Source organism: Maylandia zebra, linkage group LG7, assembly GCF_041146795.1.
Source record: "Maylandia zebra isolate NMK-2024a linkage group LG7, Mzebra_GT3a, whole genome shotgun sequence".
NCBI classification, from domain to species: domain Eukaryota; kingdom Metazoa; phylum Chordata; class Actinopteri; order Cichliformes; family Cichlidae; genus Maylandia; species Maylandia zebra.
The window spans coordinates 2391730-2417202 of NC_135173.1; the positions used below are offsets into that span (position 1 = coordinate 2391730).

General features: G+C 41.9%; 1 protein-coding gene across 2 annotated transcripts in view; it reads left to right on the plus strand.

Annotated features, from left to right (window-relative positions):
• Window positions 1-25165, plus strand: part of LOC101486372 (cadherin 13, H-cadherin (heart)) — a 212847-nt gene extending 187682 nt beyond the window's left edge. Inside the window, exons 8-11 of one of the 2 annotated variants that reach the window (XM_014410718.3) lie at window positions 1709-1942; window positions 8171-8389; window positions 8770-8805; window positions 23567-25165. In XM_014410718.3, the coding sequence (XP_014266204.2) occupies window positions 1709-1942; window positions 8171-8389; window positions 8770-8780 (464 nt within the window). In that variant the 3' untranslated portion in view covers window positions 8781-8805; window positions 23567-25165. The remainder of the gene's footprint in view (window positions 1-1708; window positions 1943-8170; window positions 8390-8769; window positions 8806-23566) is intronic. The other variant, XM_012923828.5, reaches the window with a different exon arrangement.
• The last annotated feature ends 308 nt before the right edge of the window (window positions 25166-25473 follow it).

The following is a 25473-nucleotide window of genomic DNA, read 5'->3' on the forward strand; positions in this document are numbered from 1 at the left end:
GAGAGACCAGAAATAAACTCTCCACCACGTAGTCCGAGTTAGCGCAGTTAACGTTGTTTCAGGTCAAGTATTTTGTGAATGCATGTTTGAGGACGTGGCCGCCACCTCATCCACCTAACACATGACCACGCAGTAATATTTGTCCATATTAAACAAACCAAAAAACTGAATGTCAGTATCTATATCTGTCTGTACAAGTTGATAGTAATTAAGTGTTGCTTCCATATCCACCTGTACAAGCCAGTTCTGGATCATGTATGAATTTAGGGTAAGAGTTATTTATCAGTCCCGACCATGTTGGAGCCTGTAGCTTAAAACACTAAATCAAATGCACCATTAAAACCATACATATACATAATGTTTTGAATGTGATTGGTCATTAGCTCAGTATAAGACACACTTTCTGAGAGAAACAGTTTTCGCTTCAGTGTCATTAAAATGTAAGAACCAAGTGGATATTCACGTTTTACAATATTTAATCTTAAAGCGAGTCAGCTACAAGATGAAAGAATCAGCCAGAAACGATGCTTTTTAATGAAATTACAGTAGCCAACATGATTCTAGCAACATTGTTCCAACTAGTAGCCCTTTTCTCATTGACTTGCCACAGTAGGAAAAGCACAGGCTGAATTAATGATGTCCCAGTTTCATTAGGTGTCCCAGTAAGCTATGACAGTGAACCAGCATGTACCTTCCTAATGAAATGTGGCCGTCATTAATACACCTGTTCGTCCCACGCTGTGACAACTGAAAATGTACACCGGTGGAATAAGACTCCATCGTTTGTGTTTCTCTTTCAAGAATCCAGTTGTTTTTCATATTAATACGAGCAGCGTATTAAAAAATGAACTTTCACCTAATCAGCATTTCGCAGCTGTAACATTTCCTGCTCGGTGTGTGCAGCTTTTTTGCAAAGCCACTGTAAAAACCCAGACTGGGTTTCATTCCAGCATCACTTGACATTTATTGTGCATATATCTCGACTTGTTTTTATCCCCTCTCTGCCCTAAATTGTCTGCAAATATATATTTTTTTAGCTGGAAAAGGTGGAAGGGACCCATTTTCCAATTACAGATCTTGTCTTTAGGTGTTAATTGCTGACTGACCTCTGGAGCTGTTATTGGATGCAATGCAGGTTTTTTAATAACCTCTAATCGCAGTGAAACAGAGAGCCATAATAGAGAAGTGCCAAGGTGCTTTTTAACACAGCATCCTTCAATAAGGTGTAATCTCATCCAAACACAGAAGCCAGCTGAATGCCAAGTCAGAATGCTCTTTTGCAAAACACGAGCCGCTGTGATTCATGCTCTTCCGGTACCCAATCGACACTCCGTTTTCTATTGTTTGGGTTAAATTAGGTCAGCTAAGCAGCGTGGATCTTATTAAGAGTAGTGCTGTTTTGGTTCGGGGCGTTTGTCGGGGGGGTTTCTTTTGATTTTTTTACATTCCCAGTGAACATGTTTTAACTTGGCAGAATGAAAAAAACACTAAAAGCAGAATTTACTCCAGAGTAAATAATGACTAGCCTGTGTTTTACTGCAGCCACACTGTATTATTGCTCCTTTCACATCTGTCCAGATCATTGCATTTCACATTGTCCACATGCTCAGGAGCATCCAGGCCTACAGAAGTGCACTAAATCTTGCAAAGGGAATTAGCTCCCATGTCTTTCCTTTTCTCATACGTGTATGTTTTCATCTGTTTCCAGGCACTCCTCCAGCCACAGGTACCGGCACTTTGATCATTCACCTGGAAGACTACAATGATAACGCGCCGTACGTCTTACCATCGGTAGCGCGAGTGTGCGAGGACACCTACGATGTGACTGTTGCTGTAGTTGGGGGCTGGGACAAGGACCTCCCACCCAATGCTGCACCCTTTAAAATAGAACTGGGAACACAGCCTGACCTGGACAAAACATGGAATGTTACCCGGGTTAACTGTAAGTATTTCATTTTAAGATGAGATTCGTCCGCCTGTATGCAGGACTAACCTGAACTGTGTCAGGCTAGCCTCTTCTCATGCCCAGAGCATCGAGTAGTGCTGTTCTATCAAAGCCACCAGTCTCTCAGAACTACACGCAGAGTGTCACCAAACAGGTAAAGTTAGGATTTAGTGGGAATTTGCAGTGTGGGACAGGCTATGCAGAAAACCTGCACTGAGAGATACTGACTACAAACTATTATATGTGCAAACCGTCGCTCTACTTCAGGTTAAAGGTGTCACACAGATCATGAATGCAATTTCCCGCCATCCACAAAGCGCAAATACAATAAGAAGTCATTGAAGCTAAATTCAGTTTTCCTATTGAAATAACATTAAAACTGCAGTTTAATTGAATTTACCTTGATTTAAATTAAAATGATGGCTTGTTAGCCTTCATTCACAGTGTTTAAAATGACAATGATGCTAATTATCTTTGTGTTTCAGTTGGGATTTATACAGTATTTAGCAAAAGTGAGCAAAATTGGATTAGGTTTAACTATTTACATGGAAATATGAGGCAAAAACCAAGTTTGTACAATTCTACCAAGCTTGATGGTCAATGCTTGGTGTGTCCGCCGTTATTCTTCAGTATAACAAACTGTTGTAATTTATCGAAGCAGTCTTTGGGAACAGTTCTCTGTGCTTCTACAAGAACAAGAATCCAGAGCTCTGGATGTTGGATGCCTTTTGTTCTCTGTCGGGATCTGTGGAGGCCAAACCATAACTGATAGAAAAGCACAAAGTGGAGTAGTATCCACGTATGCTTTTGCTGCTGTGGCAGTATGTTTGGATTTCATGCTGAAATAAACCAGAAACCTTTCAGATGGTATTTGATTGTTGATCAGATGTTTAAATGCAGGACTTATAGATGTAGACAGTAAACGGACTTTTAGGTGTTTACTAACTAGCATTCACACTGCGATGGATCAGAGAGCAACGTAGAGTTAATATATTACCCAAGCATAGTTGCATGCAGACTAGGAGGAGAACCACCAACCTGCTCTGCCTCCTGAGCTACAGCATTCAAAAGGTGGCTGTAAATATACATTTTCAATGTCTGGGGTTGATGTTATGAAGTTATCTAATTGTGCTCAGAGTCTTTTCCTAAATCTACCAAGTGATTTTGTGAGTGTAAAAAAAACCCCAAAACATGCAACACACTTACAATAAGAAGTGAAGCACACTCCTGATGAAACATCTCCTTTCTCTTCATTCAGACTTTGATTCTTTCAAATAGGACCGTTGTGCATCCTCATCTGCAGTTACGTCTACCAGTGTCAAAGGAGCAATGCTAAATGACACTTTGTGTTCATATATGCCGAGTCTGCAGTATCTAATAGAAGTGCAGTGTTTGAAAGAGAGCGCACAACTCAGATACCATAATTGAGTTTACATAACAAAAAACTGGTTCTCCTAATGAAATATTAAGAGTAAAATATGACGATATGGATTAGTATTTGTATACCTCTTTCCTGGTCTTACGATGCAAAGTCCTTTGACTTGAAACTATACTCACCTCTTTATGTAGCCCTACATCTACAATTATTACCAATCAAGAGTCATTATTATTCTAATATGCATGTCTTTGGACTGTGGGCGGACAGAGCACTGTAGGAAACCCCACTCACACAGTGGGAGAGTCAACATACTCCACACAGCAAGCCCATAGCCACCTCATGACCTTAACAGACTGACAGTCACTTTTCTCTTTTTTTGCATGCTGGTTTCTCTTTCTCAGGAGGTTTAAAGCACTTTCCACTGAGCCCGGGGAATCTAGAAGTTTAAAGGAAAATCTGAGAGAAGTGTTACAGAAAACTGGTACTCTGGAATCAGCTTCATGTCGAAAATGTTTAAGGGTCAATTCATCCAAGTACAATTTGATACCCTGTCACACAGTGTTGATTTGGACTGTCCAGAATAGTGGAGCAGTCATAACTGGAGAGATTCCTACAGATCACATGATAAGGATGAGGAGAAAAACGATGCGCCGAGGAAAGCGGAGAGGAGGCTAGACATTGAATCAGGGTTGCATGACCGACAGTGCTGTCTGTGTTTGTTTGAGTGACAGACCAGAGCTAAAACCTGCCCAGAGGTATTAGCTGTGACTGACAGCGGAAGAGGGGGGTACAGACACTCCTCAATCAGCACCGCTGGAAGAGACAGATAGGGCCAGCAGAGAAAGAACCCATTCCCAGTGAAAGAGACTGGCGCTGTGCTCATCTCAGCTGCGTCCCTCTGTGTGCTTCTGTTTGTGTGCACGCAGCACCAGGAGAGCTCGTGGCTCTGCCCCGACAGTACATCTCAGCTGGAAGTTTTTATGTGGAGGGGTCGTGACAATACACGCAGACAAATGCAATTACAATTAAAAGCTCGCAGAGATATTATGGAACATCTTTCTGTATTCCTCACTTTAAATTTCTCTTTTAAAGTGTTCTGATGGAAGTCAGTAAAAGTTGTGCAACTTAACTTCATCATCAATGCTGTCTACAGTCAGCAAGGATCAAAACGCTAACAGACTAAAATAAGTTTTCTGCTTGAATCCAGCACACGGACAATCTGCAAACCTTGAAGTTCTTTAATGGTCTTTTCGATATTCTTCGGCAAGTTCAGCGCGTGTGGAAAGTGTTGAGGGCTGATATCAGTATGGATTTGTATGTCTGAAATTATGAACAGTCGCTGCAGCAAGTGCACAGCTGCTGTTATCCCAGGGGGGGGAAACACATATCAGTCAGCCACCACCTGTGCTGCTTAGAGCCACACTTTGGCCCGATCCCTCCCTTTCCCATCCTTTCTTCGTTCTGCGGCGTAGCATCGTGTGTTAAAACGGTTTATCCTTCTATATGCTTCATAGCTGATAATTAGCTGACACATAAACAAAGTAGGTGGGAAGTGCACGAACTTCCTTCTTTGTACTTTTAAAAATACTCTCAGAAATAAAGGCTGGAAGGTCCTGGATTCATTTAGGACGTGGGTGGGGGGCAAAAAAAGAAGGCAGGCTGCTGATCTTATGATTGAACAATAATTAATTGTAAAGTGTAAAAGATGGACAAAGCTACGATGTGATGAGTCAACAGACGTAGACCAAAAAAATGGTAAATGGTAAATGGCCTGTATTTATACAGCGCTTTACTAGTCCCTTAGAACCCCAAAGCGCTTTACACATCCAGTCATCCACACATTCACACACTGGTGATGAAGCTACATTGTAGCCACAGCCACCCTGGGGCGCACTGACAGAGGCGAGGCTGCCGGACACTGGCGCCACCGGGCCCTCTGACCACCACCAGTAGGCAACGGGTGAAGTGTCTTGCCCATGGACACAACGACCGAGACTGTTCAAGCCGGGGCTCGAACCAGCAACCTTCCGGATGTCTTGTTTTTTGTTTTTGTCAGTGATTTGTCAAAAAATAAATTCAGATTCTTTTTTCTCTAATGAGAAATATAACTGACAAGATGAACGTCACATTGTATCCAGAGAGATTTAAAACTATCACCTGAACGAATAAACTCATCAAGAAAGTGCTGCTGAGGTCAGCCAAAGTTTTCTTATAGAATTTAATTTGACTTGATTTCTTTTTCCAACCACAAGAGAAGAAACAGAATGTAGATTTATGGCACCTGGATGCCGGCTTTGCTTTTCAGACCTAGAAGTGATGTCCACACTAGACACAAAATAATCTCTAAGAGATACGAGTTAATAAAGTTTCCATTGGGAACTGCAGCGGCGTGTCAGCTGTGGTGATAAAGACAGAGAGCTCAGCATTAGAACATTTCAGTCCTCTGTTTTATATTTACCTGCTTTTTCTCAGAGTTGATGGAAATGACTCATAAGAATGTAGGACAAGGGCACATGCTCACCTACCTCCAGGATCTATGATGTGGGCTTACAGCATTATTATTTTGAAGAGGATAACCTAAAGCATGGACAAGAGCTGCAGTCATGCACATGAACAAATGCAATTGATCAAATTCATACAAAACCAACCCAGAATCTCAAAGTGAATCCCCAAACACTGCTGTCCCAAGAGACACTTTAAGATGACTGTTAGACTCGGGGTTTTTTGGGCTCCATAGTCCACAACAACAACTTCACTACTGCCCTAATTGGAAGCATTCGAACCTTCAATGCCCTAAAAACTAGATAAAAGATGAACGAGACTTCAGGGCTCTAAAGAAAAGCAACATAATAATAATAATTCTTCCTCCTCACACTGCTGTGGCACTCACAGTCACCAAACCACAACCCAAATGAGTACTTGTGAGAGATTTGAATGTTGCACCACTATAACTACCATTGTTCAGTCAAGGAAATAAACATCTTCTGGCTTAGTTCATAAAACTGTGTTCAGTTTTACATAATGTCACGATCAGCTGTGTGTCAGGACTCGAACACGAAAAGGTAAAGTCAAAGCGGCCGCTTTATTGGCTGGAAAACTAACATCAAATACAAAACTAAACTGGGAACAAGAAACTCTAGAAAACAAACCAGGAACTGAGAACTAGAAGTTGGAACACGGAGGGAAAACAGCATAGTGAGGGTGCGACGCGACAAAGGGCAGCGGAGAACACAGCGCTTAAATACACAAGAACGGGAAACACAGCTGGGACTAATCCAACATAATGAGATGAGAGGAAAGCAAAACACTGATCACAGGACGTGAGACTACCAAAGTAAAACAGGAAACACAAGACAAGCACGGAGATGCAGACTTGACCAGGAGGCACGGCTGACAGGGAACCCACAGGAGAAGCACGAGCACAAAGGCTGTATCCCAATTCAGGGTCTGCAGCCTCAACGGTCCTCAAGGGCCGCGTACTCAAAGACCGCTAAGGCCGGAAGTGCGAGGCTTGTGAAATGGGACGGTCTAGCCTCCGTCGCGCTGCCCAGGTTGCCTAGCAACCATGATACTAACAGCTGGAAACGTGTCATACAGCTTTGTTTGACAGAGATGAAGGAGACAATCTTTTGTTCATTTGTTTGTTTCTACATGAGCTTTGATCATTCTCTGATTAAGCTCAGCTATTGGACGGCGTATATTTTAAAGTAAAGGCTTTAAAACCAAGTTAGTACAAACGTCACTAACGTCACATGACTTTGTCGACATGTGGCCAACAGGAATGTTTTCATGTTCTTCATTATTAAACATTTGCACATAAATAAGTGACATAATATTCAGTACTTAAAGTTCACTCTTCGGGCGCCCCTCATCCGCCGTTTTTTTTCTGCAAAATTATCCACACCCACCGCCGCGCTATGCATTCTGGGATATGTTGGGCCACGAAGTCTACACCGCCACGTCCTTAAAATTCAGGGAAATGAAGGACGCATCTGAGGGCCGCATTTCGAGCAGCCTTCGAATTGGGACAGCCTTCGTCGCGTCGCTGTGACGTAATCGGCCTTAAAATGCGGCCTTTAAGGCTGCAGACCCTGAGTTGGGATACAGCCAGAGAGTTTGAGACAGGAAAGGTGTAGCACAGGAGAGGCAAAGAAACTCAAACACAACCAGACACTAACAGAAACAAACAATATTAATAAGCAAAAACCGAACACTGAGTCACAGGACTCGTGACAGGTCATTTATTACCAGGAAGGTTTCCTGTAATTTTTCACCAATCTGAGTAGAGGGAGCAACAAGTCCTGCTGTGTCTGTACAGAAGAAGACCTCGAGGTGTTTACAGCCACCCGAATGTTCACATAGTCATTCATGTACAAATCAGAGTGTGACGAAACATATCGATCTGCGGGGGGCTTGTGTGAAGAATGACCTCAGTATTTCTGACGTTTATTGCCTTATAACGTTATTTTGAGCACTGAGTTAAATGACAGATTTTCTAAGTAAACACAATTTGCCTGTTTTAGAGCTCTCAGCTCTGGCAGACAGGTGAAATGTGTTGGCATGCATATTGTGACACATTTCAGCATGAATGCACCAGTTTCAGTATGTTCTGTCGTGTCTCTGGAGAAATTTTAAAGTATGATGCAACAAAATGTAATGAATCTGATGCAACTTAAATGGTGGCAATTTTATTTGCTTCAGTTGTCAGGAATGCCTTTGCACCTGCTTACTTTGTGTTTGTTGCACACACACATGTTTAGTTGTGCTTTGCAAAGGAGCTCACTGTTTATGTAGAGAAGATGGACGTAACTTTGAACCCCGTCCAATGTTTTCTTTGTCTTCCGCAGCGACGCACTCACAAATCAGGCTTCTGCGCAGTCTGAAGAAAGACAACTACCAACTCCCGCTGCTCATCACGGACTCAGGGGTACCCCCTTTGTCCAATAATACAGAGGTCAAGGTTCAGGTTTGCATCTGTAATAAGAACCGGATGCACTGCAGCTCGGCCCACTCCCATCGTGCCAGGTTTCTTGTGCCGCTCGCAACACTCCTGCTCACCTTACTCTGTAAGTACATCGCAACCAACTCCCACAACAACAGAAAACTCTGGTTTTTTGTGTGTTTTTTATTTTCTCCTCAGTTCAAAAGTGAATTCCTGCCGATTCCAGTACAGACTCGGGTACAAAATCAATGCAGACAAACATGGAGCATCATTTTATTTAGGATCAAAGCAGTTTTTGCACTTATGTTCACGTGTAAAGAAAAAGGATTTGAATTCTTTGCCTGGGAAGAATACATCAATCAAGTGTGTCTTGTACATTTTATGTTTCTATATTTCCTGCCTACAAGCCTAAGGCGCTCCCAAGGAAGTCAAACTTGAATTTACTCTAAATATCTCATTTAAGCCAAGTGATGGTATGAATAATTCAGCCTTCTCCATTTACAGCACGTTTGTAATGGAGGACATCCAACAGCTAGTTTGGTGAGAAGAAAACTCATTTGCATCTTTAAGGCCCCAGATCCCGTTCTCGCTCTGTCTGGGCTTGTTCTCTGTAGTTTATAGGCGAGCTCGCTGTATGCCGGCGGCTGTCTACAGCAGGAGGGATGGTGACGGAGTAAAGCGAGAGAAGGAGATGATGAGGAATGAGAGGGTAAAAAAAAATAATGTGATGGATGGGAGGAACAGAGAAGGAATTTCATTTCAGCGCTGAAAGATGGGTAGCTGTAATTATTCCATCTTTGTTCTGCTAATTTGTGTTTGACTGTAAAATGTTTTACTTCTGATCGTGCGACAAATCACAGCCATCCTTCCCTTTGTCCTCCCAGCTCTCTTCCCTGTCTTCTTCTACTGATCTTAACATCTTTCCTCCCTTTTTCTCATCTCCTGTCAGTCCTGTCAAACTCTCTTCCTTCAGCCTCCTCTGCCACAGTTTTTTTGTACCACTTGTCTTGTGCTTCTCTGTTTAGCCGCATTTCCCCCATAATCCTTTGCTTGTGGGCAACATCTCTGCTGTTCTTTTTCTAGCTTCTAGTATGACTCAGCGATCTTCCTATGGCTATAGATCAATCTGTCTATGGATGCATGTCTTTTCTCTGAATGCTCACTCCTAACAGATAACTGTTACGTGTTACAGAAAGCATTGTTTGAAGTGGCGCCTGTGCCCACTCTTCATCTTCTTCTGATTCAGCTACGTGCACTCAGTTACCTGCAACTTCTTCAGCTCGTGATTCACAGGACACAAAGTATTAAATTAAAATGACGGCGTGTAGCAAGCAGCGGCATAAGCACACCGCACGACAGCGTTGATAGGCCATTAGTCGCGGTTTCGCTGCGACACACTAATCACAAGCTGATGCTGCATCAGCGTTCAAGGACAAACAGCCACCTCTTGGAAAGTTTTATGGCAGTGATCCTGAGACTATCCCAGCTGGAGCAGTCAGGTAGCTTTTCACAGACTCCTTTTCAGACGCAGCTTCCTATACGGGGTTTCCATGGTAGCGCAAACATGTGTCTGAACTCGAAAGCCTTCTAATTGGTTGACATGCCAAAGATGATGTTAAGAGAGTCTTTGCCACAGATGTCCTTTTTGCACTGAACGACAGTAGCCTTCATTACTCTACTGTAACTAGTGCAGTGATAGACAGTGGCATTCATTAACCAAATAGCTTCTCCAGAACACGGATTCTTGGATGCTTGTTCCGGAGGCTGTGCACATCCGTTCGTTTGGCCCGGAGTACGTTTGTGTAGTCAGAACGCACGTTGCAGACGGTGGAGTTACCCCGAAGCTGGAGGTTGAAGATTACAGACAGAGAGGAAACAAGAAAAGTGTGTGTGTGTGTGTGTCTGTATCTCTACTGGGAATCTGAGACAGTATTACAGCTCAGCAGCAGAGGTTCACCAATTCAGACACAGAACATCTCCACAGACACACACACACACACTGCGGGAGCTCAGAGAGATGACTTCTGCTCAAGCTCATCACACAGACCTGTGCTGGGGGACAGATAGAGGGGGCTGATCGCTGCAGTGTGTAGTCAGATAGTCTGACAGAGAGGCAGAGAGTATCCTGTTCCAATTCCCTTATCTCCAAACTGAACTCTGACCCCGAAAGAGAGAGATGAGGGGAAGAAAAATGAAAAGAGCCAGAGGGGGAAGGATGGGGAAAGGAGAAGAAAGCAGTGTGCAGATTAAACTCTTTGTTTTTTGCTCGCTGGGCTACAGGCATGCAGAATGCATGGCCAGCACAACAGCTATCTTAATTCTTCTTTCCTTGTATCTGTAGCTCTCCTCACTCATCCTCCTTCTCTCTTAATCCCCAACCATGTCTACTAAATTTTTAATCTTTAAAATAATTGGCATCCACAAATCATTTCTTCAGGTAAAGCACGTGCGGTTATGTCAGTGAACATAACAGGGAAGTGTCTATATTAAATATGTCTGCAATCTGTTTACTGCCTGGAAAATGTTTATGCTGGGGGAATTGGCAGACATGTTTCTTTTTTTTTACTCCATTATCTTCATTTGCGGACTTTATTTATGGCTATGTTTAGAAAGACGGAAGTCTTCGTTAAACATTGAAAAGGCAAGCCGAGGCAGGAGACACAGAATAATTAAAATGCTTCCCTTAACTGGGCATTCTTGATTTTCAAGCTAGTGTTTTCTGTAGAGCGGCCCAATCAGATGTCGCCATTATGTCAAAGCCTCTTGCACACACACAAGTTGTCCTTCAGCGCTACGATACACCATCTTCTACCTTTCCAGCCTCCTAATGTCTCTATAAAACAAGATTTTTGTCTTCCTGTTTCCGAGGCATAAAGCAGGACTACTAAAGGACACCTTGTGCTCATCATCTATTTAATTTTTTAAGACTCTATATTTGTCAAAATAATAAATATGTGAGACCATCTCCTCAGCATGTGTAGAGGAGACTATTATTAGACTTTTATTAAAGGCTTATAGTCGTGTTTTAAGGCTGAGTAACCTCTAACAGCCATGCCAACACAGAAAATGAACATTGGTGTCTCCACCTTTAGATGGAACTCATTAAATTTGTTAGGAAGCTTCTAGGAAATGCAGCTTCCCAACAAATGTTTAACTATGTAAACTATGGTTAAGAGCAGTGTACCTGTGTGCTATCTTTACTGCATCCAATGGAAACACTACTGGACAGTTTCCCTAAAGAAATGCAATGCAAATAACTAGCAGGCAGCAGAAAACTTGTTTCATTCCTGTGATGAGGAGTCAACTTTCCATGTCACACTAATCAGGTTATTGCAAAACTATGCGCAGATGTCATTCTGCACAGTGAAGCTCAAATATAAGTGAAATTATGAAAATAAAAAATAAATGTATAAGACATATACTAATAAATGTGTCAGAAGAAGCAGCAGAAGGAGAAAAAGAGAGAAGCAAGAAGTTGTGTTTGGACTGAGGGTAATTTATCAATCTGGTGTTTGAGTGGAGCTCAAGGAGAAAAAAGAGAAAATGACTGTGATCTTCACCAGTGCTTCAGTTCAGTTTTCTCTGTAAAGCATTCAGTAGGTAGAAACAGTATCAATGGAGAAGACGGAGAAAAGAAAACTGCATCATCTGACCGCCTCTATGGCAGATTTCCCTTTGTGCTTTACATTAACTGGACCAAAAGAGTTGTGAAGCATGTACTTAATATAGCACAGAACTGGACTCCAGTCTCACCTTATCCCACCTGCATCCATCCATCCCCTCCACCATGTCCTAGCTTTCTTTCTGCATCAGCTCTCAGCCAAATAATGCATCACTGGGCTTGGTTTTCACACCAATACATAATATATGTAACCCCGCTGGACGAATACAGAGTACAAGTGTGTGTCTGTATTTGCAGTGTGCCAACATATACTGTGTCTTCTAATGCTCAACAACCCTTTGTTTGCACTTGCAGGATTGGTAGATAAATCCCAGGGCTTTGCGGGGGCCTACTTCCACTCCCTCCCACTGTAAAGCTTTCTTTGTAGTTCCCTGTGCCACAGACTCGCACAAAAATCACTTCGTATACACAAATTCACAAAGATTACCATGAAAGTAGGACACAATTACAGTATTATTCTATAGTCCTGTAGGAGAGAATACATGCAGATATATTATGGCAAACGCACGTACAAATGCACGTTTAGATGGAGGGTGCTAAATCTCTATTCTTCAAAAGACAGAGAATTTCCTAAATGGGCACACGAAGTGATGTCAGTCAGGTTTTTTCCCCACAGGCTACAGATGCACTCAAAAACTAAAGTGACTCATAAGCACGAGTCCTAATTTTAGAATTACAAGGAGTATTTCTTTGCCTTGGAGATCCCTAAAAAAGACATCCACCTTGGTCCCTAATGGACATAAATGTCCATTCCCCAAAAAGTGCAATAAAAATCTTATGTATTAATATTTTTTTCCACTTTAAATTGGTCAGTCTTTTAAAACTACTTCTCCCTGAAATATTCATATAAAGTTTTAATTATATTTTCGTTGTTTTAACCCTTTAAATCCCAGTTGTATTACACGAGCGCCCTGTTTTTTTTAGCCCAAAAAACAAAAAAACTAAATGTTTCCAAAAAAAAACATTTGAAGTAATATTTGATTGTTATTATAATTAGGCCTTTAGATGGTCCAAAGATTGGCACCAAAATTCATTTTGACCTGCCATTATTTTTTTTGCAGGAGCACATTAAAAAAAAAAATGCATCCACCTTTAAGCCTATGTCCATTCCCCAAAATGTGCAATAAAAATATTAAATATTAATTTTTTTTTCACTTTAAATTGGTCAGTCTTTTAAAACTACTTCTCCTTGAAATATTCATGTCAAGTTTTAATTACATTTCGCGGATTTTAACCCTTTATATCCCGGTTTCGTCACATGAGCGCACTGCTTTTTTTGCCCCAAAAAACATAAAACTTGAATATTTTCCAAAAAAAACATTTGAGGTAATATTCAATTGTTATTATAATTAGGCCTTTAGATGGACTAAAGATTGGCACCAACATTCATTTCGATCGCCTTTTATTTTTTTTTTCAGGACCAGAAAATGGTCTCCAGGCGGCAAATGCTCCTCCTCTAGGCCGAAATAAGTGCATCTTGCCGGGGTAAGTCGCGACGATTACCGGGGCACGATCACCGGGGACCCCTTTTTCCAGCACACACGCCCGATACCACGTGACAACAAATACGTCATTTCCTGTTGACTAAAAAAAAAAAAAAAAAAAAAAGCACCCTCTCATGGTCCTAGGGACCAAAAAATGGTCCCGCCTGATCAGCGGGCGAAGCCGCTGCTGCACGCCGGAGATGAGGCTTCATTTCCGGCAGGTCTGTCCAAGCAGCCCGCTGTTTTCCAGCAGAGGTCAAATGTGAAGCAAGGGCGCCACCCGGTGGACAAATAAAAAAATTACAACTCTAAGGCCTGTAGTCCAAAACGAAACCTAAGCTGGAAACCTGACGATCCCTTTGACCGTAATTTTTCTGGCTTTGAAAAATAGCGTTTATAATGGGTTTCAATGTGGACATTTTTGTCCAAAGGGACTAAGGTGGATGGATTTCTGTAGCTTAGCCATTTTAGGCTAATTCAATGAATTTACACCACAATTATAAAATATAATTAAAAAGAAAATTCTTTGACAAATTTGGCCCTATTCCACTCAACACAGTGAAAATGGTTTAAAATTAAAAATGCAAAAGACAATAAATGTCCCTAAGGACCTCTGAGGGCTTAATACAACTCACAGGTGGAATACTGTTATAGATGACCACACTGCCCCCTATCAGTCTATATGTGAACGTGCGTGCCCTGCACAGAACATGCAGTATCTCCCTGCAGCAGCCTCACTGTTGCAAAAAAAAGTTCAAAGTTGATGATGTGAGGCTGGAAGCAGTAAGTTGGCCAATATGGACAGTGTATAAATCAAGTGTATTTTAGTGGTGGTAGTGTGGACTTTGCTGGATTTTGAAGATTGATATGTTGTGGCCCAGAGTGACTTACTTTGCTTATTTGGCTTATGTGAAATGATTTGATAAAATGAAAACTAGTGGAAGGAGCGCCAAAGTTCTTTTTTTGCTTTCTCAATCCCGCATTTCATCGTACCTGCTCTGAGTCAACCTAGGAAGGTCTTCCAGCTCAAACTGCATGCTAAACTCTTTTCCTCCCAGGATTACAAGCTTCAGCTGCATTAATGCACTGCAGAGAACTGCAGATTTTCTCTGTGTTTCTCTGTGTTTTCAGCAAGTGTAATGATGTAATTCCAAGGGTATAGGCGAGAGAGAGAGACAGTGAGAGGGTGGAGTAAAAACAAGGCATTTATCATTAAACACAACAAACAACTCCCAGCCCAGATGCCACTAATTTACCTCCATCCTTCTGGGGTTTTAGACCACACTATTCCTCCTTTCTGATCCCTCGCTTTGCTCTGACAGCCACTTTTCGTCTTCCTTCTCTAGCTCTGCACTAATCCCCTCCCAGCTACTGAGACAGGATGTTTAGGGGCTTATTTACTCTTGTATAAATATGACTTTTTCATAGCTTTCCTTAAAGAGGCCGCACACCAGAAAGATGCATATGGCTGAAGGGTCGTCTCTTCCTTCACTGAATCAGGCTGTGAAGATCTTTGAACATGAAACGATGCATTAGTGCCCTGCTTCTTAAGACAACAGGCTTGAACCACTTGAGCTCTGACTGTACTGTAATGAGTGCTCTGATACCATCAGAGTGTATTCATATATAATGACAAGTAACTTATACTACTAGAAAACACAGAGTAACATGGAAACTGTACATGTTGACATTTTTGGGACACCAAAAACGTTGCTGTATTTGCTTTAAAGATGTTTGAATAATTTCTTGATCATTAGCAAGTCATGCTTAAAGGCTTCATTAATAGTTAATGATTATGAATTTGTTGCATCAGGCAGCCCTCATGTATTATGAATGATTTATTGCTACATTTGTACATCTGCTAAACGGCAGGGACACGTAGGAGCTTCTCAGTCCCCAAACTGGAAGCAAAAGTCAAGAAAAATGTATAACACAGACAAGGTAATGCAGATTTTAACACCAGCTGCTTGATTTCCACAGCCGGGCAAAGTTCTGTATTAATACCAGCCCCTGAAAAGAGTTCTTACAGCTTACTTTCATTACAGGTTAATAATAATTACGGTAGTGTCACATTTAGATTCCAGGACTTTAGTACTGTGCACAGTTTAATTCACACTTTACATAGAATCAAACTATTATTGCAAGCAGATACTGTTGAACTACTGAGTCTTGCCTACAGGCTTTAACATTTGGATAAATCGGTGCAAACGCTTAAAACAGAACTTTTAATCTGCTTAATCTTTTTCAACAACACGACCCAGCTGACTGTTATTAATTTTAGCAATAAGGAGGCAAAGAGACAGCTCCCTGTTTGCATCAGGGGAGCTGACATGGAGCAGGTGATGAGCGTTTTTCTTGGGAACCAATTTCACAAAATTCTCGTACTCGAGGCACATGTCCATCTTGGTAAATAAAACTCAGAAACAGCTCTATTGCTTATCTTTGATGTGTGCTGGGTTGCCTTCTGGTAGTACACTCTCCTCAGTTCCGGTTGCATTTGTAGATCCATGTGGTATGGATCAGTCAATCACTGTGTCATTCACTCCTGGCATACAGCTTGATATCTTAGAGGAGATGCCTAATGGTTGCTCCGTTCCATAGTGGGTGTGTGTAGCCAGCCTTGTTAATGAGCTGGCTGAGGGGGATCAGGCCTATGTAGTAACTTGACTTGTGCAATCAGCTTGAATCGGGCTTTTCCAGCCACATCCTGACGAAGACTTTTATGGTTCTGTTAATCTTTTATATTTTTTGGTTGCTCAGTCTGGTCTTCCAGTCTTTAGTTATTGCTCTACCAGGAGATGGTGTTTGTCTTGTTTGCTCGTGTATTGTTCGTCTTAGCCACTATGATGCCTGACAGGAGCTTCCATGTTGTATTGAGGCAGGTTGTTGGATCCTCGGGAATCAGGACACCAAGCATTGTTGTTATGTGAGCATTATTCTCTCATATGCTTTTCCACTATTGATGTGTCTTCAGCCTTGGTGGGGTAGTTCTAATAATGTTTTCCTCCCACTCCACCCAAGTAAACCTTGATGGTTGAGTGGAGAACATCTTTTTTATACTCCTGGCTCTTCAAGCAGCTATACAAGGCTACCAGTCTTTGTTTTGCAGTTCCTAAGACCTCAGGTTTCGGCAGCTTGTTGTACTTTTTGGCATTCCTTTCTTTATCACTTCTTTCCACAGTTTTGATATTTGGCAAACCTCCCTCTGTACTGCCTTGATCTTGACCTCTAGTCTTCTTCTCCATGGAGGGTTCTGCTCCTTTTGGCTGTTCATCTTATAGCCAAGCATCTGAAGGATCACTGCTACCATTGTGTAGATCGTCTGGTTAGTTTTAATGATGGTTGCAGTAGGCATTGTCCATAATGCTGCCCTCACATCTTCTAGTAGTCTTTCAGGCGAGTACTTCATAGTCATAGAGTGACCAGGTTTCCAGCTTATCCATGGTTTATAAATATTCCCCCCTCGCACTGGGAGTGGTTTTTAATCCTTCAAGCTCGGGTCCTCTACCAGAGGCCTGGGAGGGTGAGGGTCCTGAGCAGTATCTTTGCTGTTCCCAGGACTGCGCTCTTCTGGACAGAGATCTCGGATGTTGTTCCCGGGATCTGCTGGAGCTTGGGTGTCACTGGATCGAATGCTCCGATTACCACTGGGACCACTGTTACCTTCACCCTCCACTTCTTCTCGAGTTCTTCTCTGAGTCTTTGGTATTTCTCAAGATTCTCATGTTCCTCCTCCCTGATGTTGCTGTCACTCTGTATAACATCTGTCATTATGACCACCTCCCTCTGCTTGTCCACCACTGCTATGTCTGGTTAGTTTGGCATCACCAGTTTGTCTGTCTGTATCTGGAACTCCGAAAGGATCTTAGCTCAGTCACTCTTGACCACCCTCGGGGGGGCATCACATTTTGACCTCGAGACTTCCGATGTATCTGCATAGTACAGTGGGGCAAAAAAGTATTTAGTCAGCCACCGATTGTGCAAGTTCCCCCACCTAAAATGATGACAGAGGTCAGTAATTTGCACCAGAGGTACACTTCAACTGTGAGAGACAGAATGTGAAGAAAAAATCCATGAATTCACATGGTAGGATTTGTAAAGAATTTATTGGTAAATCAGGGTGGAAAATAAGTATTTGGTCAATAACAAAAATACAACTCAATACTTTGTAACATAACCTTTGTTGGCAATAACAGAGGTCAGACGTTTACTATAGGTCTTTACCAGGTTTGCACACACAGTAGCTGGTATTTTGGCCCATTCCTCCATGCAGATCTTCTCGAGAGCAGTGATGTTTTGGGGCTGTCGCCGAGCAACACGGACTTTCAACTCCCGCCACAGATTTTCTATGGGGTTGAGGTCTGGAGACTGGCTAGGCCACTCCAGGACTTTCAAATGCTTCTTACGGAGCCACTCCTTTGTTGCCCGGGCGGTGTGTTTTGGATCATTGTCATGTTGGAAGACCCAGCCTCGTTTCATCTTCAAAGTTCTCACTGATGGAAGGAGGTTTTGGCTCAAAATCTCACGATACATGGCCCCATTCATTCTGTCCTTAACACGGATCAGTCGTCCTGTCCCCTTGGCAGAAAAACAGCCCCATAGCATGATGTTTCCACCCCCATGCTTCACAGTAGGTATGGTGTTCTTGGGATGCAACTCAGTATTCTTCGTCCTCCAAATACGACGAGTTGAGTTTATACCAAAAAGTTCTACTTTGGTTTCATCTGACCACATGACATTCTCCCAATCCTCTGCTGTATCATCCATGTGCTCTCTGGCAAACTTCAGACGGGCCTGGACATGCACTGGCTTCAGCAGCGGAACACGTCTGGCACTGCGGGATTTGATTCCTGCCGTTGTAGTGTGTTACTGATGGTGACCTTTGTTACTTTGGTCCCAGCTCTCTGCAGGTCATTCACCAGGTCCCCCCGTGTGGTTCTGGGATCTTTGCTCACCGTTCTCATGATCATTTTGACCCCACGGGATGAGATCTTGCGTGGAGCCCCAGATCCAGGGAGATTATCAGTGGTCTTGTATGTCTTCCATTTTCTGATGATTGCTCCCACAGTTGATTTTTTCACACCAAGCTGCTTGCCTATTGTAGATTCACTCTTCCCAGTCTGGTGCAGGTCTACAATACTTTTCCTGGTGTCCTTCGAAAGCTCTTTGGTCTTGGCCATGGCGGAGTTTGGAGTCTGACTGTTTGAGGCTGTGGACAGGTGTCTTTTATACAGATGATGAGTTCAAACAGGTGCCATTCATACAGGTAACGAGTGGGGGACAGAAAAGCTTCTTACAGAAGACGTTACAGGTCTGTGAGAGCCAGAGATTTTCCTTGTTTGAGGTGACCAAATACTTATTTTCCACCCTAATTTACGAATAAATTCTTTACAAATCCTACCATGTGAATTCATTGCCCCACTGTATGTTAGCCTCAGTCATGGCGCTCCATGTATGGCCTGCCTGCTAGCATCTTGCACTCTGCTGTCTCAGTGCTGGATTGTCTCAGGGGCATCTTTACACAGCCTGCACCTGGGGTCTTGCCTTGTAGACCCCAGCCTCTATGGATCATGTACTTAGTTCCTGTGTTGCCATGATTAGTGCCTCTGTGCTGTCTTTCAGTCCAGCTTTGTCCAGCCACTGGTAGGATTTCTGGATGTCAGCAACTTTTTCTATCTCTGGTCTCTGCATGCACGGTTTCCACCTTGAAGCGTGGAGGAGGTGTGATGATGTGGGGGGGCTTTGCTGGTGACACTGTTGGGGATTTATTCAAAACCGAAGGCACACTGAGCCAGCACGGCTACCACAGCATCCTGCAGCGACATGCCATCCGGTCTGGTCTGGGTTTAGTTGGACCATCATTTATTTTCAACAGTACAATGACTCCAAACACTATTTGACTAAGAAGGAGAGAGATGCAGTGATGTGTCAAATGGCCTGGCCTCCACAGTCACCTGAACCCAGTGGAGATGGTTTGGGATGAGATGGAGCGCAGAGTGAAGGCAAAGGGCCAACAAGTGCTCAGCATCTCTGTGAACTCCTTCAAGTCTGTTGGAAACCATTTCAGGTGACGACCTGATGAAGCTCACGGAGAGAAGGCCAAGAGCGAGCAAAGCAGGAATCAAAGCAAAGGGCTGTTAGGAAGGATCTGAAATATAAAACATGTTCTGAGTCATTCCAACTTTTTTTGTTTACTACATAATTCCAGTGTGTTCATTCATAGTTTTGATGCCTTCAGTCAGAATCTATCAAGCATCTGAAGGATAACAGCTACCTTCAGGTTTAAGGTGTGGTTGAGCCAAACCTTAAACCTCCTTCTAAATGAAAATAGAGAAAACCCATTAATGATAAGGTGTGTCCAAACGTCTGACTGATACACCCACACACACACACACGCACACACACACACACACGAAAAGCGCACTAAGGCTTATTAACACAGTTTCTTTATAATGCTTCTTACTCCTTGCTGCTGCAGTGCCTCTGTGTTCAGCTTGTAACCATGACACACCTGAGTTAATTTAGTGTCACCTTCGTCTCCTTTCAGCAATTAGACAGGCCTGGGAATCTGTTGCTGCTCCCTCCAGTGTCCTGATTGTTCCTCGCCTCCTGCAGCTTGTTAAATTTGTACTTTACACATTAAGCTCTTGCTTTTACCCACAGAGACTTACCATAAGTGAAAATGGCAACGTGAACATCTGTGATGTGCTGTGATATTTAAATAGATCATTCTTGGTAAAAGGTATTTCTTTTTTCTATTACTGTAAGATGAAACCTGATTCACTTTATGGCAGCGGTTGGAGAAATGAAAGGGAAACTAAAGAATATGAATGTAAACATAAATAAATGGGGAAGTGAAAAGTACTGTTATATCACTTATACTCTTAACACTGTCTTCTATTTACAGCACATCTATATGTACATCCCTGTTTGACACTTCACAGTAAACAATGTGAATAAAGAAATTTAATGTAACGTAAATATAACATATAACATAAAGAACTTGCTCATAGGGGGTCATGTGATCGTTGGGCCTTTCTCTGTTTTCTTTCTATTATTGTTTGGTCTTTACCTTACAATATAAAGCGCCTTGAGGCGACTGTTGTTGGGATTTGGTGCTGTATAAATAAAACTGAATTTAGTTGAATGTCACGGCTTGCATCTACTTGTCTTTGTTAGACAAAGAACAACGCTGTCAGACTCTCATTAGGCTTGCAAACCTAGCATTTGAGTTTCGAGTACCTTCAAGTACTAAATAAATAAATGCCTTTTATATTCAGCTAACTCAGAACTCCATCTTTTTCATTTTACAGTGTTAGGGACAATTATAGCTCACTTTCCTCAAGATAGCTTCATAATGTCACAAAGAGACAGAAAGAGAGGTAAAGATAAGGGAGTGCTTACACAGAGAAATGACTGAAAGGCATGCTGGCATGTCAAATGCATTGTTTTTTTTGACTGATACTGACTGCCAACTTATTATACAAAGCACACAAGAGCTGTGACCGTAACTCATGCACCCACTCATGTGCTGACAATGGAAATCCATAAAGAATAATGCAACAGTAAACGCTTTAGAAAGAAAAACTAGCTATGACAAATTGCCACCTACAAATTTGTTGTTTTATACACATTTTGTTGCATGCATTTTGCTAGATTAGCAGTAAAATGCAAGGTTTACAGGTAAGCCTGTTAAGTAAGGAAAGTGCTGTATAATGAGCTGTTATTAAAAAACATAGCATAAGCTTCAAAAGGTAAGAGCACTACACGTGTTACGTTAAAGCTATTAAAATACAAAGTATCAGACAGAAAATATCAGACGGCTGTGTGTGCTGGAACCAGGTTCTCCTTCATTCTGCAGACTGCATTTTAAGGTTTTAGAAGATTTAACCGAACATGGGACAAAAAATGATACAATTTCTTATGATCCGATCAATTAAGTAATAAAAACAGTGAGAAAGTCTATTTTGAAGACCTACAGTAAGGTGCAGTGATGTGAGATTCCTCTGGTGGAAGGAGCTTAGGAAAGACAGGAGCGCTGTCGATGTTTTTGTTTCATTTGTATACAATATACAGTATCCGGTCGTTAAGTCTGACATCACTAGCCGTGTCTGGGTCTAAACTCCGCTGCAGGTCCATATATCAAACGATCACTATGGCATTACTGAGAGTTGAAAAACTGTCTAAAGTCTTTCATCTTTAATAAAATGATCAGCGTTCTGCTCTACCAGGTGTAACAACTGAGTTTAACATCCAGGCATCCATGAAAACTGAATTTATGACATTTAACGGAGTTAGAAGTTAGCAGGAAGTTAGCTCGTTAGCTTCTATCTAAATACAATATAGCATGTCCTGACTGCAGGGTTTTGGAAACAAATTCAAACGTACAGCTCTGTTATCACTTCCAGCATAAATGAAGACAGAAAACTAAACAGCAGTGACGTTTGTAGGGTTACTGAAGTTTGGCTAGCTGGTATATAATGATGTGCTACGTGACCGCTAGCGACACAGCTATGTTAGCATAATATAAACAAGCTAACTTTTTTTCCACTCGATAAAAGTTAACGTGAGTGTTCTCGGTGGTCAGGAACAAATGTAATCGCATGGCAGGATGCTGTAAAAGGACCAAACTTCAGCCAGGAGAACAACTGAGATAATCCATCCACAATACGAGGTTAGTCATTCATATACTGCTGCATGGGCTGGGCTGTAGTTACATCCTAAGGTTTTAAAAACTGAGCTTAAATAAATGATTAGCGGTAATAAAAGCCGAGGGAGGTCAACAGGGATCACTGACTGTTTTAGGAGCTTTTTGAGATTAAATAGAAGAAAATACAAAACATTAAACATGTTAACAACACAAAAGCCATATTAAACGCAGACTACTTTAGACCCGGAAGTAGGATTCGTCACGTCATCACTTAACGACTGGATACTGATTATGCTCTATTTTACTTCCTCGACTGTAAGGGGACCAATTAGCTGCTCATCTCTGTCGACAGTGCACATTCACATAAAGAACCTGAGAATCCCCCTTCTTAGCGTGGATTCGTATGAATTAACACAAAATAATGTGGATTAGTGGAGCAGGTCTTAACAGTAAAAGTTATGTTTAGTATTATTAACTTGTAATTCCATTTAATTCAATAAAGTGCTGATGAATGGACTCAAAAAGCACAGGTGTGTAACTAAGACTGTCCAAAACGTGCCGTATCCAACATGTAATCACATCATATCAGAGAAGAGATAAAAATGGAGGTAATGGAAGAAAAAGAGGCGGCAGGATAATGAAAATGGCAAACAGGAGTAAGGGTTTCTGTCCAACCCTCAGCCGTCTCCAGACATATCAGAAATAGAAGGCAGACTATGCGGCGATGGCTGCCAGAGAGGCAATCAATAAACTTTCACATTTCATGCTGCAGTGTGCGTTTGTGTGCGTGCGTGTGCCAGCTGTGTGTATTTATGTGACTATATGCGTTGCTGTATCAAATTTGAAACTACCTCACTGAAAGCAGTTGTGCCAGACTGATGAGACAAGCTGTCACATTACTAGAAAATGTACCCGACTACACCCCCCCTGCCCAAACCCAATATATGACCTTTGAGGTTCCCACCATGATGTTCGGGCTTGGCCGCGGTCGACATCATATTTTTGGCCTCAGGGCAGTCCTCAGTACTCGATCTGAAGTAAACTTTTAAGTATTGTACAGATACACATCAGTGCCCAATTAATCTTAGCAGCAGCCGCTCTAGAAACTGCCTCTTAAAGGCAAATCAAAAGCTCGGTGTACTAGTCCGTGCTCTTACGTTAGGGAGAGCTGCTTGTATTGATCGACCTGTCCAGAATGCTAAAGAAGCTACACGCTGACACCGTTTTAGTGTGGACGTTCACATTAAAGACAATAACGTGGTTGATGGTGCCTAAAGGCGCCTAAGAGCGAACAGCTCGAACTTCTCTCTTCTTTTCTTATTGAATTTTTAATAATGCGATAGCATCATCTGTCCTGTGTAATTGATTGCAGCTGATCTGGTTCGGCGATGACCTTGACTTTTACCATGTCTCCTCTCTTTTTCCCTTCCTCTCTCCCCTCTCTCTGCCTTATTTCCTCCTCTCGTTCATCCCTTCTCCCACCAGGCCTGTAGATCCTGCTGAAACCTCCTGTAGTCATTTTTTGCAACACCGAAAAGCAACGACTTATCTCCCCCACGCAACCCGGGCTTAGGAGAGAAGAAAAAGAAGACAAATAAGAGGAAGAAGAAGGAACGAGAAGAGGTCTTATAAACCACGACAAATCAAACAAGAAAATACTGGAAATCCCCATCGGCCCAGCGCTGTACAACACCACTGTGGTTTTTTTGGTTTGCTGGCTTTTTTAACTCACTTATCCTTCTCCTTCTCCTCATATGTGCTTTTCTCGTTGCATCTGTCCTTCCTTGTATCAGTCTTCTCTCTTCTCCTCGATCATCTCCCTCCTGTACTTCATCCACTATTGATTATTCCATTTCTTTCTACAGTTTCCATTGTATTCCATTTTGGCACCTCTCTCCCGCTCTGGCAGCCAAACACTGCGTGTTGGGAGCATTTGTGGCAACATGCCACATCCGTAGGAGATACTTGAAACAACATGTATATTGATATTGTAACAAAAACAAAAGATAAGCAAATCCAATTCATGTTGAACCACACCTTAAACCTCTGCTCATTTGAAATCTGGTAAGCTTTTGTTTTCACCCTCTTTCCCGATCATTGCTCTCTCTGTTTTCTTTTCCCTTGTTTTTCCTCACCCACCCACGAATAGAAAAATCGCTCCGACATCTATCAGCGACTCCTCTCCTGCCTCCTCGTCTATCTATTTACCTCTCTCTGTCTCTCACTGGACCAGGAGACATTGCAAAAGCTGAGCTACTGTCCTGGTCGGGGAAGAGCATTGACTTTTTGATGTGTTTCTTTCTTTTCTGGTCACAGACTGTGTTTGATCTTGTTTCACTCTTTAAGCAGACAGAACAAAGCCTGTTTCCTTTGTCTGCAGTGGTTGTTGTCTTTTAGGACGAGGTGGTAGCCATAAGCCTTCAAAGTCAGAAACTCTCTGGAGTCGTTTCTTCGATTTGCTTCTGTTTTTATTGCATTAGTTGTCATGGAGTGGAAAACAGTCTATCTTTATAGTAACGGTGTAAACCTTAAAAACAAAAAAGTACTATTATAAATATTTTATTTTTTACCATTGTATAAATATATACTATTGATTAACTTATGTACTTTGATTGCAAGTTCTTCGGTCGCCCACACGGTGGTTAAATAAAAAAAAGAGGAAACATATTCTGTGATTTTAGGCACTATTTCTAATGCTATGGATGTGTTGACTATTTTATTGTAACATCTTTTTTTCATTTCTTTCCTTTTTTTGTTCCTTATTTTAAAATCTGTGATTAATTGCAGAATCAGGAGTCGTGTTTATATGACTGCATTTGTGTTTAGGTTCGATTCTGTCTCCAGTCAGTTCTGTCCTCTGCTGTTCGCCCTCTGTCTCTCATTACAAGACACAAGAAGACGTGTACGAAAACAAAGGCTGTGGTTTCGCTGGATAGTTCTGCTTTTTTCTCTTGCGCTCATCTAAAGAACTTAGCGTGTGTGGGTCCGTTTGGAAGACCACCGTAAAGAAAAAGATGACATTTTGAATGAGTTATGTCTGTCTTTTGCACTAATTTAATAAAGCCGTTACTGAAATTCCCACAATGTTATTTTGGAAATTGTGTTTTTCCTGAAAATCTTTTTTTACTCCTTTGGAGAACACGCTGTTAGCTCGTTCAACAAAAAATGAAAGTTAGCCTGTTTTTATTTTAGGGTCAGAATTACTAATTAGGGCAAATTAACTTAGTGTGTGCTCATTTATGAACATGGATGGACACCACTTCATCTTAAAAATAACTAATTTTAAAAAGACCTGATAATCTTCTTGCAAAAGCAAAAGAGTGTAAGTGCAGATTTATACAGAGAAGATCTTCATTATTAAAAAATAAGTCCATCGTATGAAATCTGTGTAC